The 24,367-nt window shown below is 32.3% G+C and overlaps 2 protein-coding genes across 3 annotated transcripts; one reads left to right on the top strand and one right to left on the bottom strand.

The window, feature by feature from the left end:
* Positions 1 to 639: 639 nt before the first annotated feature.
* LOC130612451 (leucine-rich repeat-containing protein 23-like) lies at positions 640 to 7,766 on the top strand. Its single transcript, XM_057433770.1, has 10 exons — positions 640 to 748; positions 1,582 to 1,694; positions 2,359 to 2,410; positions 2,816 to 2,923; positions 3,383 to 3,476; positions 4,195 to 4,462; positions 5,380 to 5,456; positions 5,651 to 5,766; positions 6,032 to 6,064; positions 6,590 to 7,766. Exons 1-10 carry the CDS (start codon positions 659 to 661, stop codon positions 6,638 to 6,640), a joined length of 1,002 nt encoding a protein of 333 aa, XP_057289753.1. The 5' UTR covers positions 640 to 658; the 3' UTR covers positions 6,641 to 7,766.
* Positions 7,767 to 10,158: 2,392 nt separating this feature from the next.
* Positions 10,159 to 24,125, bottom strand: LOC130612452 (uncharacterized). 2 transcript variants are annotated; one of them, XM_057433771.1, is made up of 8 exons: positions 24,000 to 24,125; positions 23,691 to 23,782; positions 23,225 to 23,402; positions 20,837 to 21,025; positions 20,398 to 20,576; positions 20,175 to 20,252; positions 19,732 to 19,912; positions 10,159 to 10,389 (listed from the first exon to the last, which is right to left on the bottom strand). In XM_057433771.1, exons 2-8 carry the CDS (start codon positions 23,736 to 23,738, stop codon positions 10,253 to 10,255), a joined length of 990 nt encoding a protein of 329 aa, XP_057289754.1. In that variant the 5' UTR covers positions 23,739 to 23,782; positions 24,000 to 24,125; the 3' UTR covers positions 10,159 to 10,252. The 2 variants fall into 2 exon arrangements, with proteins under 2 accessions (XP_057289754.1, XP_057289755.1); XM_057433772.1 differs by lacking the exon at positions 24,000 to 24,125 and having other exon boundaries at positions 10,162 to 10,389; positions 23,645 to 23,782.
* Between the last annotated feature and the right edge of the window lie 242 nt (positions 24,126 to 24,367).

Here is a 24,367-nt window from a genome sequence, read left to right as displayed (position 1 = left end):
AAATCTTGCAGTTGCTAGAAACCATGTTTGTTGATTTAGAATAAAATGCAAACACTTTTTAAGAAGTAGCCTTCTAACTTTAATATCGATATCTAATGCTTTTAGTTGGTTGTTGCAAACAAATGATCAGATTTGTTTGACAAAAGCTTTGTCAGTCTATGACTTCAGAAGAAAATTGTTTTTTGCTTATCTTTTGATAACATTTTTTATCAACCATGCTAGACATCAACATGTCTGTTAAAACATATTTGCCTTAATGTTCTTACTTAGTATATAGGTTTTGTCTAAATTTTATAGATGATAGAATTTTTATGGGTATTTGTGGATTAATTATTTATATGTGAAATAATTTTTTGATTCTGGATTTCATTCTGTGCTAACCATTAAAAGAAAACAGACACCTTTTGTGGCCAGTCTTTCAAAAATTGGTTTTATGTTCAAGTACTAGGTTAAACCATGGCATAGCTATTAGTTATACAAAGTTTTCTGTAAAAGTCCAGATTTTGCTCTAAAGAATTGACCAATGAAAATACCTGTTTCTTTTGTACACTGAACTGTGATTGAGTTAAAATGTATCACATGACCACCTTATAATAATGATTTTAATGTTTCTTATAAAATTTTATTAAAAATGTTAAATTTAGAAATGCTATGAAAAATGTCTGAATTTTCTGATTTTGATGATGAAGAAGGGGTTGATGAACCTGTTCTCTCAGACAATGACCAAGATGAGAAGGAAGAGGAAGAGGTATGCAGACATTAAGTATTCTACATGTTTATTTGAGTTGTCACAATACTAAAGTGATACTAGTAACTGATGGCGATTTTGGTTAGTTCTTGTAAAATAAAAATATCATGCAATTTCTTAACTTGGTAGTTTCACAATGATAGGTTTACAGTTGCAATACAGAGCAAAGCATTCAGCCTTTGTTATAATGCTTGCTCAATGGCAGATAATTAAAAGTTAGTACCCTAATTTTAACGTCGGATATCTCCTTAAAGACAAGTTATGAGCCGTACACGATTTGTTGTGTAGCGTAATGTTTTGATTTTACAATGAAAACAACGAAGATGCGCACACGATACAAAGGGGGAGAAAGAAATCTAGTGCAACAAAAGGCCTATGCTAGGTTTGCTAGGGAACCTGAGGCATAAAATGATGTTGGACTTATAGAGCATAAAAAGTTGGTTAACAAATCTTTTTAAATTTTTTAAAAGACAAGATATCCACATTTAAAGAATTTCAGATCAAATTATGCTGCATAAATTATGATGTCATATTTAAATAATAGAAAATTTTGTCACTTTGTGTCATCAGTAATTTTAGACCTGTTAAGGGATGTGCATCCAAACTTTATCAATGCATAGATATTATAAAGGTGTATTGATTACCGTAGAAATTTTTGCCAAAAATTTACTCGTTTGCTCGTCCTAAGCATCTTCATTGTTTTCCAATGACCCATTAAATTTTTTAGTTTTTTAGTTTTTAAGCCTATATATTTCTGTATTTAGATTCCTCCTTGTACGATTAAGCAATCTTTTATTTGCATATTGGCTATATATTATACTTTTACTTTCTAGGAATTCGAAGATAATCCCTTAACGCAGGAAACAATACGAGAAAGTTTGTCTCTGTTGTGCAAAGTAGGAAATGGGCTTTCTCATGCTTATGTTCGGTTAGATATTCATGAAAGGTGAATTTCACATTTTTGTTAGTTTTTAGTGAATTTGTTCCAATTGTTTTCAACACATTTTACTGCATCACTGCTCTTTAAGGGCAATATTAACAGTGAGATATTGGGCTTGACTCCTATATCAATTTGTGAGTGTAAATCATTTTGCGAATTATAATCAAGTTCTTATTACTTTATAAGTTTTTAAGTTGAAAGTTTTCTATATGTGTGACATTTCCTTGGGATAAAGTCCTAATAAAATTGCTCAAATTGCTAAAATTAATCATGTGACTTCCATTCAGATTATATTTTTTACTAGGTAATTTTCTTAGATTTTATTTCTCTTAATTTTTTCTAAATAATTTAGTTATTTAATTCTAAATAAGCTTAGAGTAACCCCTAAAATAATAGCTCTCCCCTTGTCCCATACTGTAAAAATATCGCCTTTGCAAGTTGTTATGGTTAAAGAATGGATACGAAAATATATATATATATCAATTTTAAATGTTGCCTTATTAAGATGTGCAAAAGCGACATTGATGTTGTTACATAAACATGCTTCACCAGTGATTTTGATCTGTTATTAAGTCACCAACCTTGTTACTTTTTGTAGTTTTTCAAAATGTTGGATGTGCTTGTTTTCTTAAGGGAGACATTGATCACCTAAAGAAATTTTATTTTTTAGAGAAATAACTGACATCTCAATCTTGACACATTTTGTTCACTTACGATATGTGGTAAGTAAGTACTTAGTTATATTAATTGATCCTAATAAAACTTGACTTCTTTTTTTAATTTTTTTTCAATAACTCACAGTGATGCTTAGTGACAGGATCATCTAGTAAGTTTGTAAATCTATATCTATAGTGACTAATTAAGAAAAGTTGTCACGATAGCCTTGCGTGGCGGGACGTCATGGTACTTTTATTATACATGTATAATTATTTTGCAATTTAGAAAATGTGCAATAGAAAAAGTACTTTAAACGAGGGGTTGAGGGCTAGGTGTGGTCAATAGGTCACTTACAGCCCATTAGATAATATATGTTGTGGTTGACTACAGGTTGACCAGTTATAAAAACTATACTATTTTCGAAATTATGGATGGATTTTTTTTATTTTTTTTAAATTTAAAATCTTTAGGACATAAGTGGAAACAACATCAAAGATATCTCTCCTTTGAATTGTTTAAAAGAAATGTTAACGTTAAAAGCCGACAAAAATCAGTTGAAGTCAGCAAAAATGGATGAGGTGAGCTTCTAAGTTCGAAATAGGGTTCTTGGGATATTTTTGCCTGTTTTTTTCTTCTGATCGCCTAATGGAACAATTTGCTTGCGGAAGAAATTTTTTGAAAAACCTTTTCGCAGATGTGTAATTCCAAAATGCTTCATTTTCTAATCTAGTCCTATAGGAGATCGAGTAGAAAGAATTGAAAAAACTTTGCTGCAAAAAATGTGGTTTTAGGAAATTAAAAGCTTCGACAAAGAAATTTTTACAAAGCTGCAAAAATAAATATTTTCAAGATCCGCGAAATTCATTTCTGCAATTAAATGTTTGTTTACTCAAAGTAGATAATCATTTCTCGTAGCGTAACACCATTAGTTTCTTGCGGGTTACACTTGTCATTTTGCAAGCAGTTTTCGTTGTTAATGCAAATCGTTTGTTACGTTATTTGATTTTATACCTATTAATTTTTGTGTGTATTTTTAGCTGCCATACCTTCAACATGCTAATTTTAGTGATAATAAAATATCAGACATGGAGGGAATCATTCATCCACTGCTTGAAGTATTGAATCTCAACGGTATGTTAAGTTTATTTAGGACGTAACATGTGACATGCTTTGTTAATAGACTAAACAAAATTAGACTTTCCACGTTTATTTCCTTTGTTCTGGCAATTGAATAAAATATTTCATACCCTTACCACAAAATCGATGAAGTGTGAAAACTTCAAAATGGTACTGTGAATAAACATCCTGATAAAACAGTTAGTTTAATATAGCTGTTTGGTCTTTGTTTGGAAGTGAGGCTCGTAAGAGAAATTTAAGAAGCGTTTGACTGTAACGATAACGCCACAAAAACAGGACTTCCTGAAGCTCAAATAAGTTAAAAAATTAAAAGCATACTAATAAAACTTCTGCATTTGAAAATAATAAAACACCTCATAAAATAAATGTTTCCAAAAAAAAATGTAATCTGTAAAATGTCTCTTTACTCAAATTTCAGGAATGTGTTACTTTCATTTAACTTTTGTCTGTCCTTTTCTCACGCCCGTTTGTAAATTTTGATTTTTCGCATCTTCTACTGCTCTTTTGCGCAGTTTATTTTACTTATAAAAAGTAAAGGCTGAAATATAAAAGTGTTCAATTAAGAATACTATATTTATATCATGTGTTACGACGAATAAGAAGACCACAGAGTGCCAAAAAAAAGATACAAGAAAGGGCTGAATGTTGTTAAGGAAAAAAAATTTTTTTTGGACATCTTTAAAAAGAAATATAATAATATTCTCATTCATAGGAAACGAAATCGCAGAAGTAAAGGGGTTAGATCCACCTGAATTGTCTCGGTTAACCACACTCGAACTACGATCTAACAAGCTAACTACCACGGCTGGTATCAGTCTTCAAAGCTTGAAAAAGATTTATCTCGGACAAAATGCAATCACGCAGATTGAGGACTTGGCGAGGTTGGAACATTTGACCATTTTGCACCTGAGACAAAATAACATTAGCAAGTTGGATGGATTTTCCGAAAATATGAAACAACTGCAATATCTCAATTTAAGGTCAGTGTTAAAAGCTAAATTTTAATAGTTTATCCATACTCTATCCTTACTTTTGTGCGTTTACATAAAAATGTAATGTGTTTCAATTCTGTGAAAAGTGTTTAACAATTCTTATCATATTCTTCTGCAATACCACGTATGACTACCGTCGCTATCTGAAAGATTTTAGAATCTTTTATAATAGAGAGTCGAAACATGTTTCCATATTTGACCAAACCTCCGAGTGAAAGTAATATCTGTGTTGAGAATGTCAAACTTCGATGGCATGACTGGTACGATTTCGGTTTCGTTCAGTAATTTGTTACTACACGGAAAGTGTTATTGATATGGAAAGGTTTTAATGCTTTTGATAAATTCCATGTTGTAGAGTAGTCGTTTATTTTTGTTACTGTATTCATTTTTTACTCACGTGAATGACACGAGGTTCTCTGCTGCACTCTGTTGTTATGGTAGCATAGCATATAGTCTTGCAATGAACTGTCGTGCGATAAAAAGTTTTAGAGGGGAAGCGAAACTTCATACAAATGTTCCTGTTTATTTTCTTAAAAAAAGCTTCCAGCAAAACCTAAAAAAGCGTCGTTATTTTTTTGGTGTATTATGTATAAAATATGGATGCTTGTGTCTAAATGTACTTTCTTCTGAACACGGTTTACAATTTTAAGCAAGTAAAAAGTTGATGTTATCTAGAATAAAAAGAGACTGACTGAATCAAGAATTTTTAAGCATGCCATAAATGAGGCAGACATTTATATTAGCGCTGTTTTTTAAAGAACGAAGGTAAAAAATGATGTTTTGTTATTGAATTTTAAGTGGACTTTTTAAAAAAATTGTTTTACCCTTTTCATACTTGCGAGTTTTGAGTTTAATCTTTGCGCATTGTTGCACGATCTAGACATATTTTCCCTTTTTAATTTCAGGAAAAACAACATTACAGAATTTACCGAGCTGCACAAGTTAAAATGCTTACCAAGACTCCGTGCTTTGATATTACGCGGTATACACCTTGACTGTGTTTTTGATGTGTTTTGATTATAAAATACGCTCTGATAACCATGTCTCATTTTTAGTGATTATTATTTTAGCTGATAATTTACTTTCTGAGAGTCCACTAGACAGTCCTACAATATGTAAAAAGTTTGAAACAACCCCACTGCGCTGTCTTGTTTTTTAATCGTTATTTGTGCGTAGAAAATCCTGTTTGTTATGAAGAAGGCTATCGAGTCGAAGTACTGGTCATATTACCGAGACTGGAACGTTTGGATCAAGATATTTATGAGGACGAGGAAAGACAAGAAGCCGAAGAGGTTCATTTTTATTTTACACTATGTTTTTTATAGCCCCTAACAGTGGTAGCTGTAATAAGAAAGACTGGCAATTTGTTGCTATAGGAGTAGCAGCTGCAGTTCAAATTGCGTGAATCTAGTATAGAATTAACCTATTTAACTATTTGCCACCTCTTAATTTTTTTAGCGGATTACAGAGAGCTGTGAAGTTACGTTCAATTAAGTTAATGTTAAGTAATATTAAACTACTGACGTAGGCAAAAAACATTTCCTTTGTTTTCTCTAGATTTATAATCAGCGTGCAGAAGCCGAAAACCAGGTTAGTATTATTTTAAGCAGTAAACATTTTTACAGAACAAACAGAGATGTGTTTTGTCTTTTGAATATCCTTTTAAGTCAATCACATGACGGTTTTAAATAACCTACAGTCAATCGCTCTTATAACGTTGGTCTTTTTTACGCTTTAATGACGTTTTATTTCGAATCATGACAGTTAAACTTTCTTAGACACACATCTAATCTCACCCGTTTTAAGCCTCGTAGCAACAATAAAATTGCCAGCAGACCGGCACGAAAAAACTAATACTCCAATGCTTTATCGTTTTTGCAGCAGTGGAAAATAAAGAAAGTAATTCTTGTGTCGTTATTCGTGTTTTATTGCAGTCTTTGTTGTGTTAAGTCTTTGATAATCTTTATTATGAGTTAATTCTACTTCACACGGTAACACCAAGTCCTTTGTTGAGGTGTCAAGTATAACTGAGAAATTGTTGCAGTATTTTTCCCGTGCGCAGTTGACAGTTTTTTCGGCTTGTGTTGCTATAAATCTTAATTTTTTTTTATGAAGGGCGATGGCGCTGTTGAAGTTATTCAGTCCGAAGACGAAGAAGAAAGTTAAAAAATGTAACGCCAACAGAACATGATTTTGAAGTTTTTTTAAAAAGTTTTGAGTGTTCAAAAAACAATACGTTATTTATTGCTAAGGAAAGTTAAAGGGGCTACGAAGTGGTGGTCATTGATGTTAAACATTACGCATATTCCGAATAACATCGTGTAATAAACAGACCGCTCTAAAATATCCAGGTAAAAATGTTTTATGAGACGATAGGCTAATGGTTTTTTGCGATAAATTTGATACTTTCTCTATTTCTGTTTTGCAAAATTTATCACGTAAAGGTAAAAGTAATTTTTTTTTCATTAGGAAATATAGACAGCATGAGGGACTGCATTTGTTAAGAATATAAGAATTTAAAGTTATTGTGAGTTCTCTCTGATCAAAGCAAAGTTTGGAAGAATATAAAAAGTTCAAAGCTTTTATCAAAAAGCTTTATTTAAACGAATAGTAAGTCCTTTTATGAAATCTCAAGTTATGGATCTCAATTAAATGAAGGAATTTTTTGTTGTTTTTGGTTTCTACTGTGATATTTAAGTTAGTTTAAGATGTCGTTTTGTCCTTACTGATCTTAAACTTTTCCCGCGCCATAAGCTCAACTTTCGTGTAAGTCACTAAAGTCAAAAATCAACAGACCGTTTTGTAGCCCCCTTAAGTTATTGTTACCCGAAACGTTCGGCAGGTTTTTTCTCTACCGGTCTAGTTAACCACTGTGTAAATCAGTACGTTTTTTATTAGCAAGAGGAATTTGGAAATCAGGCTGGGATATTATGCGAGAAGGATTTTAGTATGCCTACTCTATGCTTATTAGAGAAACAAATTAAAAACTTAAACGATGCCTTTTAAGTTATGTGGATAAGATAAGATGATCCTGATTTTAGTTTTTTTTAAAAAAACACCCACAAAACTAAAGATCAACAAGGACTTATGGTTAAGAAATTCCCCTATCTGAGCCTGAATATGCTTTTCAGAAATATGCTTATAAAAACATGTATTGCTTTAGGTTGTTGGGAAAAGGCAGGGTTAATTTTTTTATGGAGTTTATTTTTGTTGTTTTTGTACATAACTATTCTAAATTAATATATTCCTTATTGTTGTAGATATTTCACCTTTAAATACATGAGTGGACGTATGTTTTAGTTTGTTTTTATAAATTTCGCGCGCGTTCCAACCTGTTAGCCATATTTGTTGTTTTTATCGTGGTCAGAATGTTTTAATAGGGAATGTCTCTTCAAAGGTATTTTGTAAAATAGAAAATCATACCATTTTTCGAAACAACTGTCTATCCTCTGTGATTCTATTCATATTTCATAAAATTTGTCGCCCTGACCTCAGCATAAAAAATGATAATGTTTTCAAGCATATAGAGCACTGTAACAGGAATGCAGCATGTAAAAATTGACATATTTAATTCCGATATTTAATCACCTCTTCAATTCTATTCCTCACTTTTTGTAAATTTTTTTGTTAAGGGGCTTTTTAAAAATTCACTTGTATGAGCGGAGTACAAGATTCTGCTTATTTATATTTTGAAAACATGGACATATATAGGAACTTTCTATAATGATAGTAATTTTGCCCAGTTTTTTGTCGCGGTCGACTTTCATTACTTGCGCGAAAATTAATATCAGCTTCTAACACGCTGTCTGTTTTTTTTCAATTCTTATTCAAAAATAACTTTTGCATAGGTTGGAGTCAATCGTAACATCGTCCTAACAACAACTGTCAATTGCTATTTTGCGGAACAAGTTTTCTCGAAAGTTTTAAAATTTAACAGCCTGTCGTTATCACAGTTACTCAGTATTTTTGTTTTGCGAAAACTTTTTTCTTCTAAACAGCTTTGTGTAGTTCCATTCGCGCATAAAAATTGTTTCTTGTTAAACGTGACCAATCATGAATAAAATGTCCCAAAACCTTACACCAGCTTTCACTTTTGGTGTCATTAGCTTACCATACCAGGGTTTTTCTGCATTTTCCAAATCAATGACAAACAAGAAATCGCGATCGGTTTAAAATCACACAGAATACTAAAGCTCACGTAGCAGCCAATGGCACCAAAGAAATGACAATTTTGTGTTCGTAAAGATCGAAATTATACTTAATTTGTTTCATATTGGCTCGTTTAGCCCCGACCCTTCAATAAGGCTTTATACGCAATGTTGCGCAAATATCGAGCGATAGTCGGCGGTCCTGATCTTAGATCATTCGCAAACAAATTTTTCCCTTAACATTCATTAAATTTTCGCACACATCGAATTTTTGCGCAAAGCCGCTGCGCAAACAATTGGTTGCGCGAAAATATTGTTGATACATAATTCCCATTTTTAACAAATAAACAATTAAAAGGGTACAGTAAGGAGATATTTTAATATTTTATTACTACTAAACAAAGAAAAAACAATACAATAATTGCCAAATTACAAAAGTAACACAAATTAGAACTGGAGACATTAAACGTGGAAAGATAACATTACACCTAAAGTTGACGTGACAATACTTATAACAGTTTACAATGTAATTTGCACAAAATCTAGAGTTCTTTTAAATGATGAGATTTACAGTTGCCTTCCCTTAGTTTGAGCACTGCACGCTATTTTAATTAAGCACGATGTATTTTTCACGGATGCAGTATTATTCTGCTACTATAGCCGACGTAAACGTTTGGAGTGGTGCATCGAACGAAAGTAAGTAATGGCATGGCATGGCTCGTACATTCTTCTTATATCAGTTTATGAATCGCTGCAATTCTGCGTCCACTAGTTAGGGTAGTATTGGATATGACTGATTCCAATACGTGTTTTAAACTATTATAACCTTCTAGTTTAAAAATGTTTTAGCGGTTGAATTCGTGAATCAGTAAAGTTGCATCGATATAACATGGATATTGATGGAAAAATACTTTGGTACGTTTCCAGTCTTTAGATTGCAATTTATTATGGCTGATAATGGTATATTGTGAATACATATAGATTCATCTGTTCTCTTCAACAATGAAAACTAAAGAAAAAATGAATACTAAAAATACGTAATATAATATTTACCCAGACATAAATTGTCCTCTTCTTTCCCTATTTTACAGCATGTATATGTCAAAGTTTATCATGGCAACAGTTCGATACAAGTTATTAAATTCCATTTCCCTTTAAAATGAATTCAATGAATTTAAATCTCTATAAATCACATATTTTACATTTACATTTTAAATTTCACCAAGAATCATCATCACCACAAAATTGACCATGCACATGTTTTGTTTCGTAGTCATCCACTTGTTCGTAAAATGTCTTTCAAATTGCGTCAGTTCATAACTCTGTTTTAGTTCGTAAATCCCTTTAAACGTCAATTAGAACGTGAATTTTAAATTAGAATCTAAGCTCCTTTTTGACATATATATGGTCAAGTGTTGCTCCACGAAGATGAGTTGGTTCTTGTATTATCTGATAAAAAGTCTCCAATATTTGTGACAACACATTTGAACGTGTGTAATCTTGGGCATTGATACTAAAGTCACGCATAATAATTTGAATTGATGATAACTGAACAATACACATAACGTTTCATAGAACTGAGACAAACAAGATGTATTTTTTCTGTACAATAACACTTGGACAGATTAAGTCAGGAAAGTTTTTTAAACTCTATAATAGAAACGCCAGGGCTTTGATACATATTAACTATTTCAACATTAAGATCATGTCGAAATGAAATTCTTTGAAAGTTGCCATTGAACTTGTTGTGTAACATACGAAAGTCATCTAAAATTTCAGAAATACCATCTGTAGCTACTTTGTTCTGGTAAAAGTTGAGTTTCAATGAGACAGAATATATCCGAACTTATCAAAAATTGATCATGAAAAATATCTAAAGCATGCCTGTTAACAGACCTTTTATTTAATAACGTAATTGTCAAATCTGTTTCTAAATCATCATCTTGATGTAATGGTTGGAGTGTGGATTCTCTTCTCACACAGTCATATTCGCATGATACTTTAGCATCAGCTTTAATAGTGAATGACTTGTTTTCACCTGTTAAAAATAGTCCATTCAAGGAAGTAACTCCACTTAAGGCTACATACATTTGACCATTGTTAAAACTATTTTGTTTTAACTATGAAAAAATAATAACTGCCTGATTTAGGTAACATCAAAGGAAACTGTGTTCGCTTTATAATTGGAGAACTACTTTTATTATCCCTTATTATAATATTGGCCTCTGCCTTTTCAATAGGAACCCATTTGTGTTGCATTGCTAAAGGATTGTTTTGCATTTTCTTTAGACCCGCTTAAATATCATCAAATTTTATAGAAATATTGTTACCAAAACCATTAGTGTGAAATGATATATGCTCGCTACCTTAGTTCTAAAGGGGCCTAAGTCCAGGTCCTCCCCAATTCTAAAGGGGCCTTCGTCCAGGTCCCTAACAATTCTAAAGGGGCCTAAGTCCATTTTTATGAAAATTGAGAATTTTTCGGAATCTCTGGATCACTGGCTTTATTTTGATGTGTCTAATGTATGGGTTTTGAGGTTAGAAAATCTTGAAAATTGATCACAAACCTTTGATAAAAAACATATTTCATTTTAAAAAGGCGTAAGTCCAATAAGGTTTTAGTACATATGGGCCTAAGTCCATCTGGATGAAATGTTTCAGTTTTAAAAAGGCCTAAGTCCATGGGAAAGGGCCTAAGTCCATATTAAATTCAATTTAAGTAAAAACAAAAGAACCTAAGTCTATTTATTCTTAGAAAAGCCCAGCATTATGGTTAGTTGTAAGTAGGTGAAAAAATTGAATATAGTGTATTAATGATGCAATGGCGATAAAGAAAAGCAACAATACCTTTATAGTGTGTATTTATATATAGTTATAAGAAAAATAATATTTTGGTTTATATTAAAACTTTTTGGTTACTTTTTCATATTTTCAGCTTTAGTTAAATTCAACCAAGCGAAATCAAATAGGTGCATCTTTATTCGTTTCTAAATATTTCAATTACAGTTGCTGGGGATAAAGAAAGAAAGTCTCTTTATGCTCTCTGCCAGAATAAAAGTTCAAAAGACATAACAGTATATTGCAAGACAGACCCAGGATTATAAGTTTGATCTTAGCTGGTAAATTCACGGTGAATGATTCTGCCTGTCCTAAAAAAAGAGCTAGATGGCTCAAAAATGGTTGCATTTGGCTGAAACTGGTAAACTTGGGTGAATTAGTGGGAGATTTTTTTTTGCCTCTGTATTTTTTTTCTAAAAAGGTTTTTTTAGTTTCGTAAGCGAGCCAATGTGGTTAGCATGTTAGACAAATATATTGTTTTAGTAGAAAAGTGAGAATAGGCACCAAAAAACGGCGTTTTGAAGTAAAATATAAAGTTGGAGAAAATTGTCATGTTAGGGCTGGCTATTTTGAAAAGAGTGAAGCAGCTGATAAGTATAGTGACTTTTTGAGGGGACAATTATAGGTCCCAACTTTAACCTTTTTAAACGGGGAAAGACATTGTTTGTGGCAACAATGGTTCCTAATACCGATTATCTGCACAATTAGAAGGTGAAGAAAGACTGGCAAACGTTTTTCATTACTTTAATTTATGCACAAAGTTTAAACATGTGGAGCAAATTCGACGAAGATAAACATTGTTGTGAATCATACATTATTTGGAGTATGAAGTTTGAAGAATACACAAAAATCAACGAAAAGTTTGAAATATGATGTCAAACCACCCATCAACCCATTATTAACTTCAGGTAAAGAATTTGAAATAGTTTGAAAAAGAAAAAGTTAAGCGCGGCTCCAATGAAATTTCAAGTTGACTGAAATTGTTTATTGAAGAATTGCCAGACACTGTAACACTCTATCTTTTTACTGACAATTGCATATGCCAAAAAAAACCCGTTTTATAGTTCACATGCTATCCATCTTAGCAAACGAAAAGGGTATCGTCATCAACCTTGTGTACTTAGAGAAAGGCTACACACAAAATGTTAATGATATGGTCTGTTCCGTTATTGAGCGCGTGAGTTAACATTCATCACTCTACACAATGGATCACGCTGATTGAGAAAACAGAGAGGAAAAATCCATATAAAGAAATTTCAATGGATTCAAACAATTTCTACAACTTCAAAAGTGATTTTGATGGTTCTTTTTCCTCATTAATGACGGATCAAACTCCTGAAAAAAAACTAGGAAAATGACTAAGGTGCATTGGTTGAAGGTCAAACAAATAAAAATTGCACCTTCCACTGACTTCAAGGTTTCAATTGGCGTACGATATAGTGTAACTGCTACTTTTACAAACGTTGTGGTCGGTATGAAACTTAAACAAGCAAGGAAGAGTGGCCCAAAAAATTTTAATTTACCAACACTTTACAAAAAAAAAAACTACCTCTGTCGAATGCATTGCTAAAAGTAAGCTTAATTCAATTTAATTTAAATTTTTTCATGTGACGTTATCCTGGTAAAGCAACATTTGTAAGTATACAAGACTCAGACTCGGTCATTTTGTTTAAGTAAGTCAGCCTAAAATGTTTTACATGTTTTTATAAATCCAGAGAGTAAACATGTAAATTGTTTAATAGCCACGGAATTATCATATTAGCTTTGAGCGTAATTTAGCATTTTGCTTATACAAAAACATGTGCTGTAATATTAAAGTCACAAAATTTCTAAAAATGTTTTTTCAGGATTTGCTTGCATTATGCTCTAATAATGCGATTCGTCCACAATTTCACTACAAAGGTTTGTACAAGGAGAAGTTGAAAATTGTCTTATTACTACACATGGCCTTTGGTCTTTCTAAAGTATTTTAGTATTTTGATGAGACATTTTATTGGCTCTTGTTTAGTTTTTAGACTAAATATTCAAACTTTGGAGTTGTTATCATAGATTTAATCACCTTTATTCAGTTCTGTTCAAATTTTTCAAAGAGGCCTGAATTCTGACCTAAGAGGTATGGTTAATTCTAAAAACGGGAAGGTCTCAGATGACAGTTTTACATTACAATAGTTTTTAACATTCCCGCCATGTAATTATTTTCAAAACTTTTTTTAACCCCATTTCTTGCTTATTCCATAGCGAATTTGCAAAATAGTTTCAACAGTTCCTAAGTATTATTGTCTATTAGCATTATATTCCATTAGTTAGCAATTAATTTCACTTAAGCTACTATTAATTATTTTAACATAGTTTTTTCATTTCTTATATTTAAAACAGTTTTTATTTTCATCATCATGTTTATTTTTTATATTTCTTGTTTTGCTCAAGTTACTTTTTTATTATTCAGTTTTGGCAATAGTTCTAAAGTATTTCATTACTTTGATTCATTCTTTTTGTTAAGTTTAGACTAAATCTTTGCATTTCAGAGTTACCAAAGATTTAATCACTTTTATTTATTCCTGTTCTGTTCAAGTTTTCTAACATTGGACATAGACGGCTCTATGTTCAACTGACCATATTGAGCACTGTTAGCTGAACATAAAAACAATTTAAATTTCAGATTTTTTTATCCATTCAAAATACTCTTGTTATATAGGAGTTTTCTGTACTTTTGTATGATTTCATTATTTATCAATTCAAAATAGTTTTTGAGGGGTCTTCAGTACCATTTTTAATAATCAGCTCTCCTTTTGGGCTGTACTTCCTGATTTCAATTTTCTATTTCTGACGATTTTACTCACAACGAAGATTCTACTACTGTGAAGTAAACCTTTTTTAAATTTTAACTTTACAAAAAAGTTTAGCTACTCATAACTCAAGAATTGCAGAGATTGCTCAAAAAGTATCTTTATCAGTAGATTCAATAATTTATTCTCATTTAGTTTTTTCTCAATTTTGGTTTACATTACATTACATTATTGCCTTAAATTGCCTCAGATTAGCCTCTAGGCTGCAGTAATTTGCATTGCCTAGCTAAATTTCAATACGATCCAGTCTCAAAAACACTGGTTACACTAGTTACATATCGCTCCATGCCAAGGGTATGCCTTGCCTAACCCTAGCCCTAAGCATGCCTTATTAGGCGTATAATGACATAAAGGCACATAAAAACTAATTTATAAAATTCTATTATATATTTCTTCAACATTGTTCCAGTCTTGCTGATAGCTGATATTATTCCTGTTGATTAATATTTACTAGTCTAATAATTCCTGTATAATAAACATTAATAGTAAAATTCAAGGAATATTTGAAATATTTAGCTGATACTTCAAATAAAATGTACTTCTACCAGCACTTTTATCAGTCTTATTCAGTTACTCTATTCTAGTTTTCTTCAGGGCTCTAGGAAAAGCATGAAGTTAGGCCTTTTTTATGTTTGATAACTTTCGACCTTTTTTTCACTCAGAATGGGTATGGACTGCTTTTAGAAATGTTTTGGACTTTTTCAAACAATTGAATTTTGAAGGCATGGACTTAGGCCCTTTTAGTGAAAATGTTCATATGGTGCTAAGTCCCTATAATTTAAAATTAGTAAAAATTAATTTGTTGTTTTTGCTTGGTACACATGACTTATCTACTTTACCAATAACAGCTTTTGATCCTAGAGAAACAAAAGCATAATCATGGCTTTCAGAAAAGTTTTACTTCCAAACCTAAATATTAAATATGACTTCAGAATCAAGTAAAAACTTAAATCGCAGTTTTCTCAAAATCAAGAAAATGGACTTAGGCCTCTTTAGAATTAGGGCTCTCAGGACTTAGGCCCTTTCAGATTTAAGGTATTTAGGACCTAGGCCCTTTTAGAATGAAGGCACTCAGGACTTAGGCAACTTTAGAACTAAGGTAGCGAATCATTCCAAGTTGTCCATTAATTAAACGATCTGCAATGTCAATATTAATTGTTAACATTACTCTTGCATCAACTTTGACTTCTAGTTTGCCTGCCAAACCACCTGTTTCATTTTTATTGCGACTAAGCGCTTTGTCAATAACATTATTAGCAACATTTTTAGGAAGAAAATCATCAATTGTTAGTATTGAGTACAAACAATTTTCATTTAATCTCAACATTTGACAATTATGTTCTTCACATGGTTTATTCTCTGCAAAGATATGAAAAGCGTCATTTGGATGAGTTGTATTGCTTTGTGTAACAAATCAAGGTTTTAGTAGCTTCTCATCTTCTGCTTCAAATGAGCCAGTCGGAACTTTGTTTAAGAGATCAATTAGTGCAGAATCACCTCTTTGGCGCATAATTTCATGAAGTTTAACCCTCTTAAAAAAATCCCACTAATGTGCGTAATTTTGCCACTAATCATTGTACTCAAAATATACTGAAGGCAGTTGATAGAAGTCACTGACTTTTACAAAAGTTATACCCGCAAATGGAACATCATCAAAACATCCAAATATTTCATTTAACCGTGAGTGAATATGCAAAAGTTGCAAATTGGAGACCCTGGATATTTCATCAATGATAATTGCTCGCCATTCACACAGATTATTTCGTAACGCAGACCTACTTTTATCATTGAGTCTAGGCAAACTCTTTCCAAATTTACTAACTGGAATGCCAAGAGCAGAATGGATAGTAGTTCCATTAATATTAAAAGCAGCTACACCTGTTGGAGCAAGCAATAATACCTTTGGTGTGTCCAAAGTTTTGGAGTTGTATAAGAATATTTTAGTTAAAGCATGATAAACAGTTTTAATCAAATGTGATTCACCTGTTCCAGCACCTCCAGTAAAAACATGCACAATGGAGAAATATATATAACTTGAGCAGCTGACAGATTTTTAACAAATTTTTTTGCCCAACCATTGCCGTTGCCTTTTGTTAAGTGATCTAATTTTTGTAATCAACTCGTTATTAGTGATAATAGTCGACGCACAACTAGCAGAAACACAAACCTCATCTAACACTACAGCCCTTAGCCGGATCTTCTGATTCAGAATAATGAGATGAAATGAAATGGAATGATAACAACAAAATATATTTTAAGCAAAAGCTTTTCGGTAAAAAACCATCATCAATGCTATAGATGTTACAATAAAATGAGAAATCAGATATGCTACATATATACAAGTTGCAAAATCATACTCATAGAGGTGATAAAAGATAAATTAAAAATTAGAAAAAGGTAATTCTCTACGGTAGGACAGTAACTATCTTTTCTTATGATATTTATGTTACACCATTTCTAAAGAGGAAGAGTCGCTGTGAGGATAATTGGTCGTTTAAGGTAGGTCTCTTAAGGGCGATTACAGACGCTTCAATGTTCTTTCGTGTTCTTGTCAATTTGTGCATTCATTAGAATTTTCCAATTGAAAGCGTGTACTGGGTATTCCCTTAGTTGTTTTGCAGGTTCTTGATCTTTGTTGATATTTTTGTGCCTCTAGATTTCGTTTTGTTTCACCAATGTAATTTGCATTGCACGTCCATACGTCTCCGTAAATTGCATGCTTGATGGGGATTTTTGTCCTTGACGCAAAAAAGATTTTTGACTTTCTTTGTCAACCATTTTATGCCAATATCGATCTTGTCGTTTGTAAAATCCTTTAGTTTCTGGAGAAAACGTTTCACAAATTGTACATTTGAATCAGGAATCTCTACAAGGATAAACTTCTTTGATTCCTTGAACAAGAACTCCGGAATAATCAGATCTTCGGGCTGAGACGATATCTTCTCTTCTGACTGACGAATTACACTATCTGTGAAGAGTATCGGGAAACCAGCATGGTTAAATTTATCTCTGATGTTTTTCTTTTCCTCATTAAAATTCATGCCTATGCGATACGATCTGTTTAAATCAACGTTGATCGCATTTCGTTTATATCTCTTTGGGATTTTTGAAGTCCAGTGTGTAGGTAACTTGTTTGGTTTTCGATGAACAGATGTGATGACCTTATTTTCTTTAATGTTCAAATTGATTTCCAAGAACTTTGTGATTTACTTCAACTATAAAACGAATATTTGGTAGTAGTTGTTGATTAAATTAAATAGACGATCTGGTTGGTTGGCTACTCGTCTATTTATCACATCATCCGCAAATCGTTTGTAGAAGATTGGTTCGGTTAGTCGGACGATTTCATTCTCAAGTTTTGTCAGGAAGATGTTTGAAAAAATGACTGTTAGTGGACCTCCCATTGTACAGCAATCAGTCTGCTTGTAATATCTTGATTGGAAAATGAAGGTGCTCTGCGTTGTCAGCTTTTCGAGAAGGCGTTGCAGATTTATGGTAGCTTCTTGTTTATATAAATTTCGTCCAAGATGTAAGTTATTTGTAAACAATGACTCGACATAATATGATACATACTCCTCATTTACATCTAGCGGTGGTTGATTCTGGATCAAAGAAAGTTTTGTGTATTTGTCATGATAAAGTCATTATTAGTGTACAAAGGTTTTTAAATAATCAGAGATTGCCTGAGCAGCATTGCACGTGCAGGTGCCAGTTTGTGTAATAATTGGTCGAAATTTTAAAGATTTAATAGAAATGTTTGGGACAATGTTTAAATTTATGTGTTTTCACTGTGCCGTAAATCATGAGAGTCTTCCATCAAATGTGACACTTCATCATTTCCTTCATCAGCAAACTGATCCTGATTCAAAGATAAATTTGAACTCATATTTATTAATGCTTTCTCAACCAAATCTGCACAAGGTTCAAAAACTTGTTTGTTTCTATTAATAATATCAATAACACCAGCTTGATTGAACTTGTCCAAATATGTTCCGGAGTCAATCCAGGATTTATATGATTGCGCGGGAAGAAAAATTGACTGAGACGAAGGAATTGTAAAGAGCTTGGTGAGAAACTTTTTATCGTGTTGTGCGTATGGAAAATGTATTTTCTTTTTTATTGGACTTTATTTATAACTCGATTCAATTTAACAATTTCAATTTATTGAAGACAGAAGGAGGTCAAAGATATAAAATGGATATCACCGCAGTCATGATTATAAATGAACGACTTTATATTCGGCGAAATTATTTTTGCTTTCGAAGTAGTCGTCGGGAATTTCATTATTATCTTTGCAGCACAAACTTTCAGAGAATAAACTCATCGGTCTACAGTGATTACTTTATTTACACCGATTATTGTTTCCAATTCGATTGCCTTCTTTTTCTACAACTTCGTCTTCGTGGCTGCAACTTAAAAATTTTTCTTGTTCTTCTAACGACATTTCAGGCTCAAAACTAAATGACTTTAGAGCCGAAATGCCTGGAACAGTGTTTTCTTTGTCACTGGACAAGAAACTGTAATGCATTTTTGTTTCTTATTCAAAAGTCTGTTGAAATATAAACAACTTAGAGCCTCGTCTAGCTAGCGCAATGTTTTGAACTACAAAATGCCATATTTGAGGTAGAACCCAGTCTTTTTAATTTTGACCCGCTTTTTTCGAAAACGAAGTTTTTAAGGAGATATGAACAGAAAATATAGGTATTTAAAATAATTCCTCGTGTTTATATGTTTTTTTTTTTGATATTTTAAGTTGAAATACAAATACGTAGTCGTAAAAATAAATTTATATTTTTGAGGTTACTTCCCCTTTAAGTCTACTACAAACTGCTTAATTAAAAATGACCAACGAGATTAACTAATATCAGCCGTGTACCAATAGTTACAGGAGGGAGAAGCAAGAGAAATGGAGTGGGAAAATGGTTCTCTAGCACAACTGAAAGGCTAAAAAATAAAGTATGGAGCAGCTAGCTCGCTGGCATAGAAAAAACACAACCACACTTTCAACTTCTAGCTGTCTGTTGACTCTGGCGATATAAAAATCTAAATATGGCGTGGTGCTACAACACAACGGCGTGATAAACGTGTGAAAACACCAACTTGAGATTCAGCTGAATTTACATTCGATACAAACACCTTTATTTGTACTAATTTTTGCGAGTACTAAATTTTGCGCATTTGTAAAAAAACTTAAACGATTTGATTTGCGCAAATATTATTCTACAGTTCACATCAAACAAATTCCAAACTTTTTTTCCGAGCTTTTCTTTTTATAACCTAAATTTAATTTTGTTAAAAAAATTAACGCGGTCGGAATAAGTTCATATTGCCATTGTACGAAAATAAGTAGAAGTGCCCGAAGGAACACTCGGAATTTCCGATACTTATTGTTAGCTAATTTATCCAACATACACAAAGTACTAACTATGAACATCTATTGGGAAACCAGCTCCGTTGTCATTAGACTCGTACATTGCGTCTACATCAGCTGTGCAAGCCAATCTCCATCCCATTGAAGTAAAAGCATTTAAAAGTTTAAGTAGCAATGCACGCACATAAATTCCCTCGCTCCATATAGAATTCCAAGGATAACCATTTAATGTTGCCTGAAATAAAAAAGGTATATTTCATCAGCTTATATCATTGAAGAAACCACGAGTTACGTTAATACCTACTTCTTTGGAGCTGTGTAAAATTGTTACTGACAATTTTGTGAACAATAATAAAACCTGAAAACAACACTAACCATTGCATAACATATCTGTAAGGAGTTATAAGAAGTATAGTAAATCCATTTAAATTTAACACATTGAAAGTCCTTTCTACGTTTACTAAGAATAATAAAAGGGTATTGTTTAATAAGAAAACCTCGTAGCTAACAATATCGGATACACATATTTCTTCTTGAATTCCAAGCAACCAACTGTTAATGATTTCCTTTCCAATCTAAAAAGATGAACAATTACCAATTAGGTACTACTACTAACTGTAACTACGACGGACATATCCAATTAAAAGACTATGGAAATTCGATATTAGGAATTTTGATCACGTTATTAATATAGTATAATATATTCCGAATTATATTAACATCATGCAGAGAAAGACACATAAACTTTGCTTGAACAGGTGTTCCTCTTTGAAACAAAAACAAAGATTTATCATTAGATCTTGGTGAGATATCAAATCCAGTCAAAACAGAGTAACCAAATTGGCTTAGTTTCTCCATAATTTTTAAGATTACGAGTCTTGCTTCGACAGCTTTAACACCTAAATAAAAAAACCACCATTTCATTAAAGAAATTTCCTATATAAAACACGAAAGTGATTAATGATAAGCAATGTTTTTTACTAAAGGAAGGTAGAAGATCGCTTTATTATTTTACAGATCTGTTTGCCCAAACATTTAAAAAAAACAGAAGTGTTCTTTTACTTATTTGATAAAAGAGGGTCCTTTACAGTATAATTTTCTTCTAGGGAAACCATCTTTAAACAGGCAGTTTGGTATTAGTTGCATCAAATCATCCTACCTGATGTCCACCATGGATTTCCTTTTAGTACTAACTCATAACAATGCGGGCGATCGTCTTTAACTTCTTCTACACCATGATTCCAAGTTTGTCGGACTGTCTCCAACGTAGCGACTATATGATCTTGTACAAGTATAAATCGTAATCGATCATTTCGGTTTAAGCTGATAGTCAAAAATTCAAATTCGTCTAGAATATAAAAATATGCCAGACCATTTAATAAATACATACAAATTTAGAAGGTGCAAGTTTATTTTATTCCTCTTATAATTGCTATAATTTAATTAAAGGTTTATCGAAGATTATTAAGTACAATTATTGCAGGTTAAATATTATGACGTCATAGGGATCAGAAATGACGTCATTACGGTGGAACAGAAGTTTCCTTCAAATTTCAAATGACATGGTAAAGCACATTATTTGTATCATAGTCTTAAGCTCTTCACAATGAAAATATACGGATAAACAATTTTTAAAAAAACAGAACCGATGGATGTTATAATTATTTGTCAAGAAAATGTATAGAATCATATGGATCATTTACATTTTCTTGATGACCATATTAAGCTCTAAAAAATAAAGGCAACGAGCAAAGAAATTTCTATAAAAATGTATGGTGAATATTGACGGGTCTGCTGAACCCTGACATTATTATACATTATTTTGGTTAGCGTTTTTAGCTCTATATAATAGAGGCAACGGGTGAATTCCGTATTATATTACTAAAATTCAAGTGATGTTTCTTTTTCATTGTTATTCAGCCACTTTTTCTACGGGCTTATCGACTAGTCTCCTTAATAATAGCCGTCGTTTGTCTGTCTGTGTGTGTACCTTCCGTCAAAAACGATAATTTAATATTTTCTTCATCAGCGATTTTAGCGCTATACAAAAGAGGTAACGGGTTAACAAATTAAAAACTTGGTGCATTATGCTTAATTCCTGACTTTATCAAAATTCAAAAGATGATGGTTCCTTCCCATTGTAAGTTCTTCCTAAGTGGATTATTCCACGGGATTAACTACTAAATTTAAATAAAAGACCATGACAACATTATGAGCAACACAATTATACATGTTGTGCAAAGACTAATCTAATTTTTTGGCCAATAAAATTTTCAGAACTAATTATAAGCATTGTGTTTAAAGGAGGTCTAAAAAAATTAAAACTACCACCCCCCCCCCCACCCCACTCCTCCCTCCTTATCACAAGCCGAACTATGAATTTCAAGAAAATTGCCACTGTTCCACTTTTTTAAACCCTCTCTCACTAACAATTGGGTAACCAAGACTACAGATCAAATTTTATGCGTCGCGTTCTTAAACTTCCCTACGTTATTCATCGGCCCAAATAGTTTTAAGGCTTCAATCTTCGGTTGACACAATTTCGCGTAGGGTCCAGGGTAATTGTGGGATTTGATACCAAAATGTTTTGTTTACAGTTTGGTTAAGAAAATACCTGGCAAACGCGCACAAATCACATACGACGATTAAAAATTGATTTTGCGTATTGACGTAGAAGAATAGCTCAAATAATTTGAGATTTGAGAACTTGCATATTTGCAACAAAATTCTAACTTGCTACAAAATTTTAAAAGCACGAATAAGCATAAATCGTGTAAGTTAGCTATCAAATCACTATTAAATTTTGAATTTTTTGATAATTTGGTCGATTTGATGCAAAAGAAAAGAAAAGTGTCCAGGAGGCAAGAATAGTAAAGATGACTTTCTTTTTATGGATTTGGCTGCAAAGAATGAAGAACTCAATGAGATACTTTTTTATTATTTCGTTGTTTAATTTAAAAAACTCAACTGTCTCTTACTTTAGTATCTTTTTAACTTTTGTCATGCGATTAGAATTAGACAAAGGGTATGGTATAATGCAAGCGAGCCATACCAACTATCGCTGTTATGAAACATAGTTAGCGGAGATTACCTAGGGGCTGATTAACACCGACCTCTTTTTGTGCTTCACTGCCAACGCATTTTATGTTTCACGGGGTTTTTGTTTGAGAGCCCGTTTTAAACAAGCATTTTGGTTTTCGCAAAAGTGCTGTTTGCGAAGGAAAATTCTGTGGGAAGAGAAATAAAATTGTTCTCATTTCACGGTAGTTCACAGGATAAGTAAATTCGATAAGTTGGCATAGTCTTCTTTTTGATAGTTTATGTAAAAGCTCTAGAAAATTTTTTTTGCACTAGTGCTGAATTTAATTATCCTAACAAAGTAAAAAACAGAGGGACATAAAATTCTCTTTTTTAAATAGTCAAACAAATGTTTTTGGTTAATTCAGAGAATCTCGATCTTTAAAAGTTTCCAAATGTTATGTCTTACAGGGGCGCTTTGAACACATTTCATTGTGGCAATGCTTTAAGTAAGAAGTGAAAACCTAACCTTTCATTGTAGTATCTTCTCGAAAAAATAATGTGTCAGCGGCCGACTTTACATTGCTGTTTCCATACAAAAGCCACTGATGCACTGTTAGACTTTGGACAATTCGTTTCAACATGTGTCTAGCCATGATAGATTCGCTTTTGCATACAAAACGCCATGGGTAACCTTTAAATTTTATCTAATGATAGAATAAAAATCTGATACTATAGAAAATTCCCACAACATATGATGCGAACTATAATTTTTGTGGAAGCTTTTCTTTCAACAAGACAAATAGGCGGTCACTTTTGTGCGAGAAAACGTGAATGCTAAAAAAATGACGGCTCATCTGTCATTTTGTGAAGAAAAAAATTGATTTAGAATGTTCTAAAATATTTCATTAAAAGAGCCAATAATCGCAAAAATAGCGTTGCCACTAACATCACGCGATATAATTGCATCACAAACTGAAGCAGCAAAATGTTACTTCGAAGGTCGTGTCAGAGATGTCATTTTTTTGTAAACGAGCGAGCATGCGTCTATGATTACAGCATGTAAATCTACTGGACAGTTAATTATCTAAACAAAATAACCGGGAATGATAATGCATATCTTCAGTGCAATTTTTTTTAAAATTTATCATCTTATATTGTTGATAAAATTGTACAGCATTTCAGTAAAAATAGAGAAAGAAAAAGAAAAAGAAATAGTAGTATTAATAATAATATTATTCCGAATTCAACATTAAAATGTACACATATCTCTGCCATAGAAGACTCAAAACTCCGAAATATACCTGCAGCTTATCAGGTGGTGTAATGCCAATTGAGAGAAAATTTTGTGTATTGGCAGGCAACGTTTGCCTTTGAAAAATCCAGGTTGTTAAATCTCCATGTCGACTTAATTCAGTTGATACCAAAAGCTAAAGAAAAGCTTGTGGAGTAAATTTTCGCGAATTGGCTAAATAAAAAAGAAGTGTGAAAAGGTCGCATTGTATACATTTTCTCATTCGTACTCTGTGACTAATAAGGTAACCTACCAGCACAACTGTGCAAGCGCTACAAAACTTTTCCTTTGTTTAAATAAGATGGGTTAATATGTCAAATCATTTTTAAATCAATAGCAAACTACGCACATAGACTTGCTCCGCTGTATTATTGGCCG

This window comes from Hydractinia symbiolongicarpus, chromosome 10 (genome assembly GCF_029227915.1).
Source record: "Hydractinia symbiolongicarpus strain clone_291-10 chromosome 10, HSymV2.1, whole genome shotgun sequence".
In the NCBI taxonomy this organism is placed as follows: Eukaryota; Metazoa; Cnidaria; class Hydrozoa; order Anthoathecata; family Hydractiniidae; genus Hydractinia; species Hydractinia symbiolongicarpus.
The sequence above is the reverse complement of the archived record's forward strand: the minus strand, read 5'-3'. Positions and strand labels throughout refer to the sequence as shown.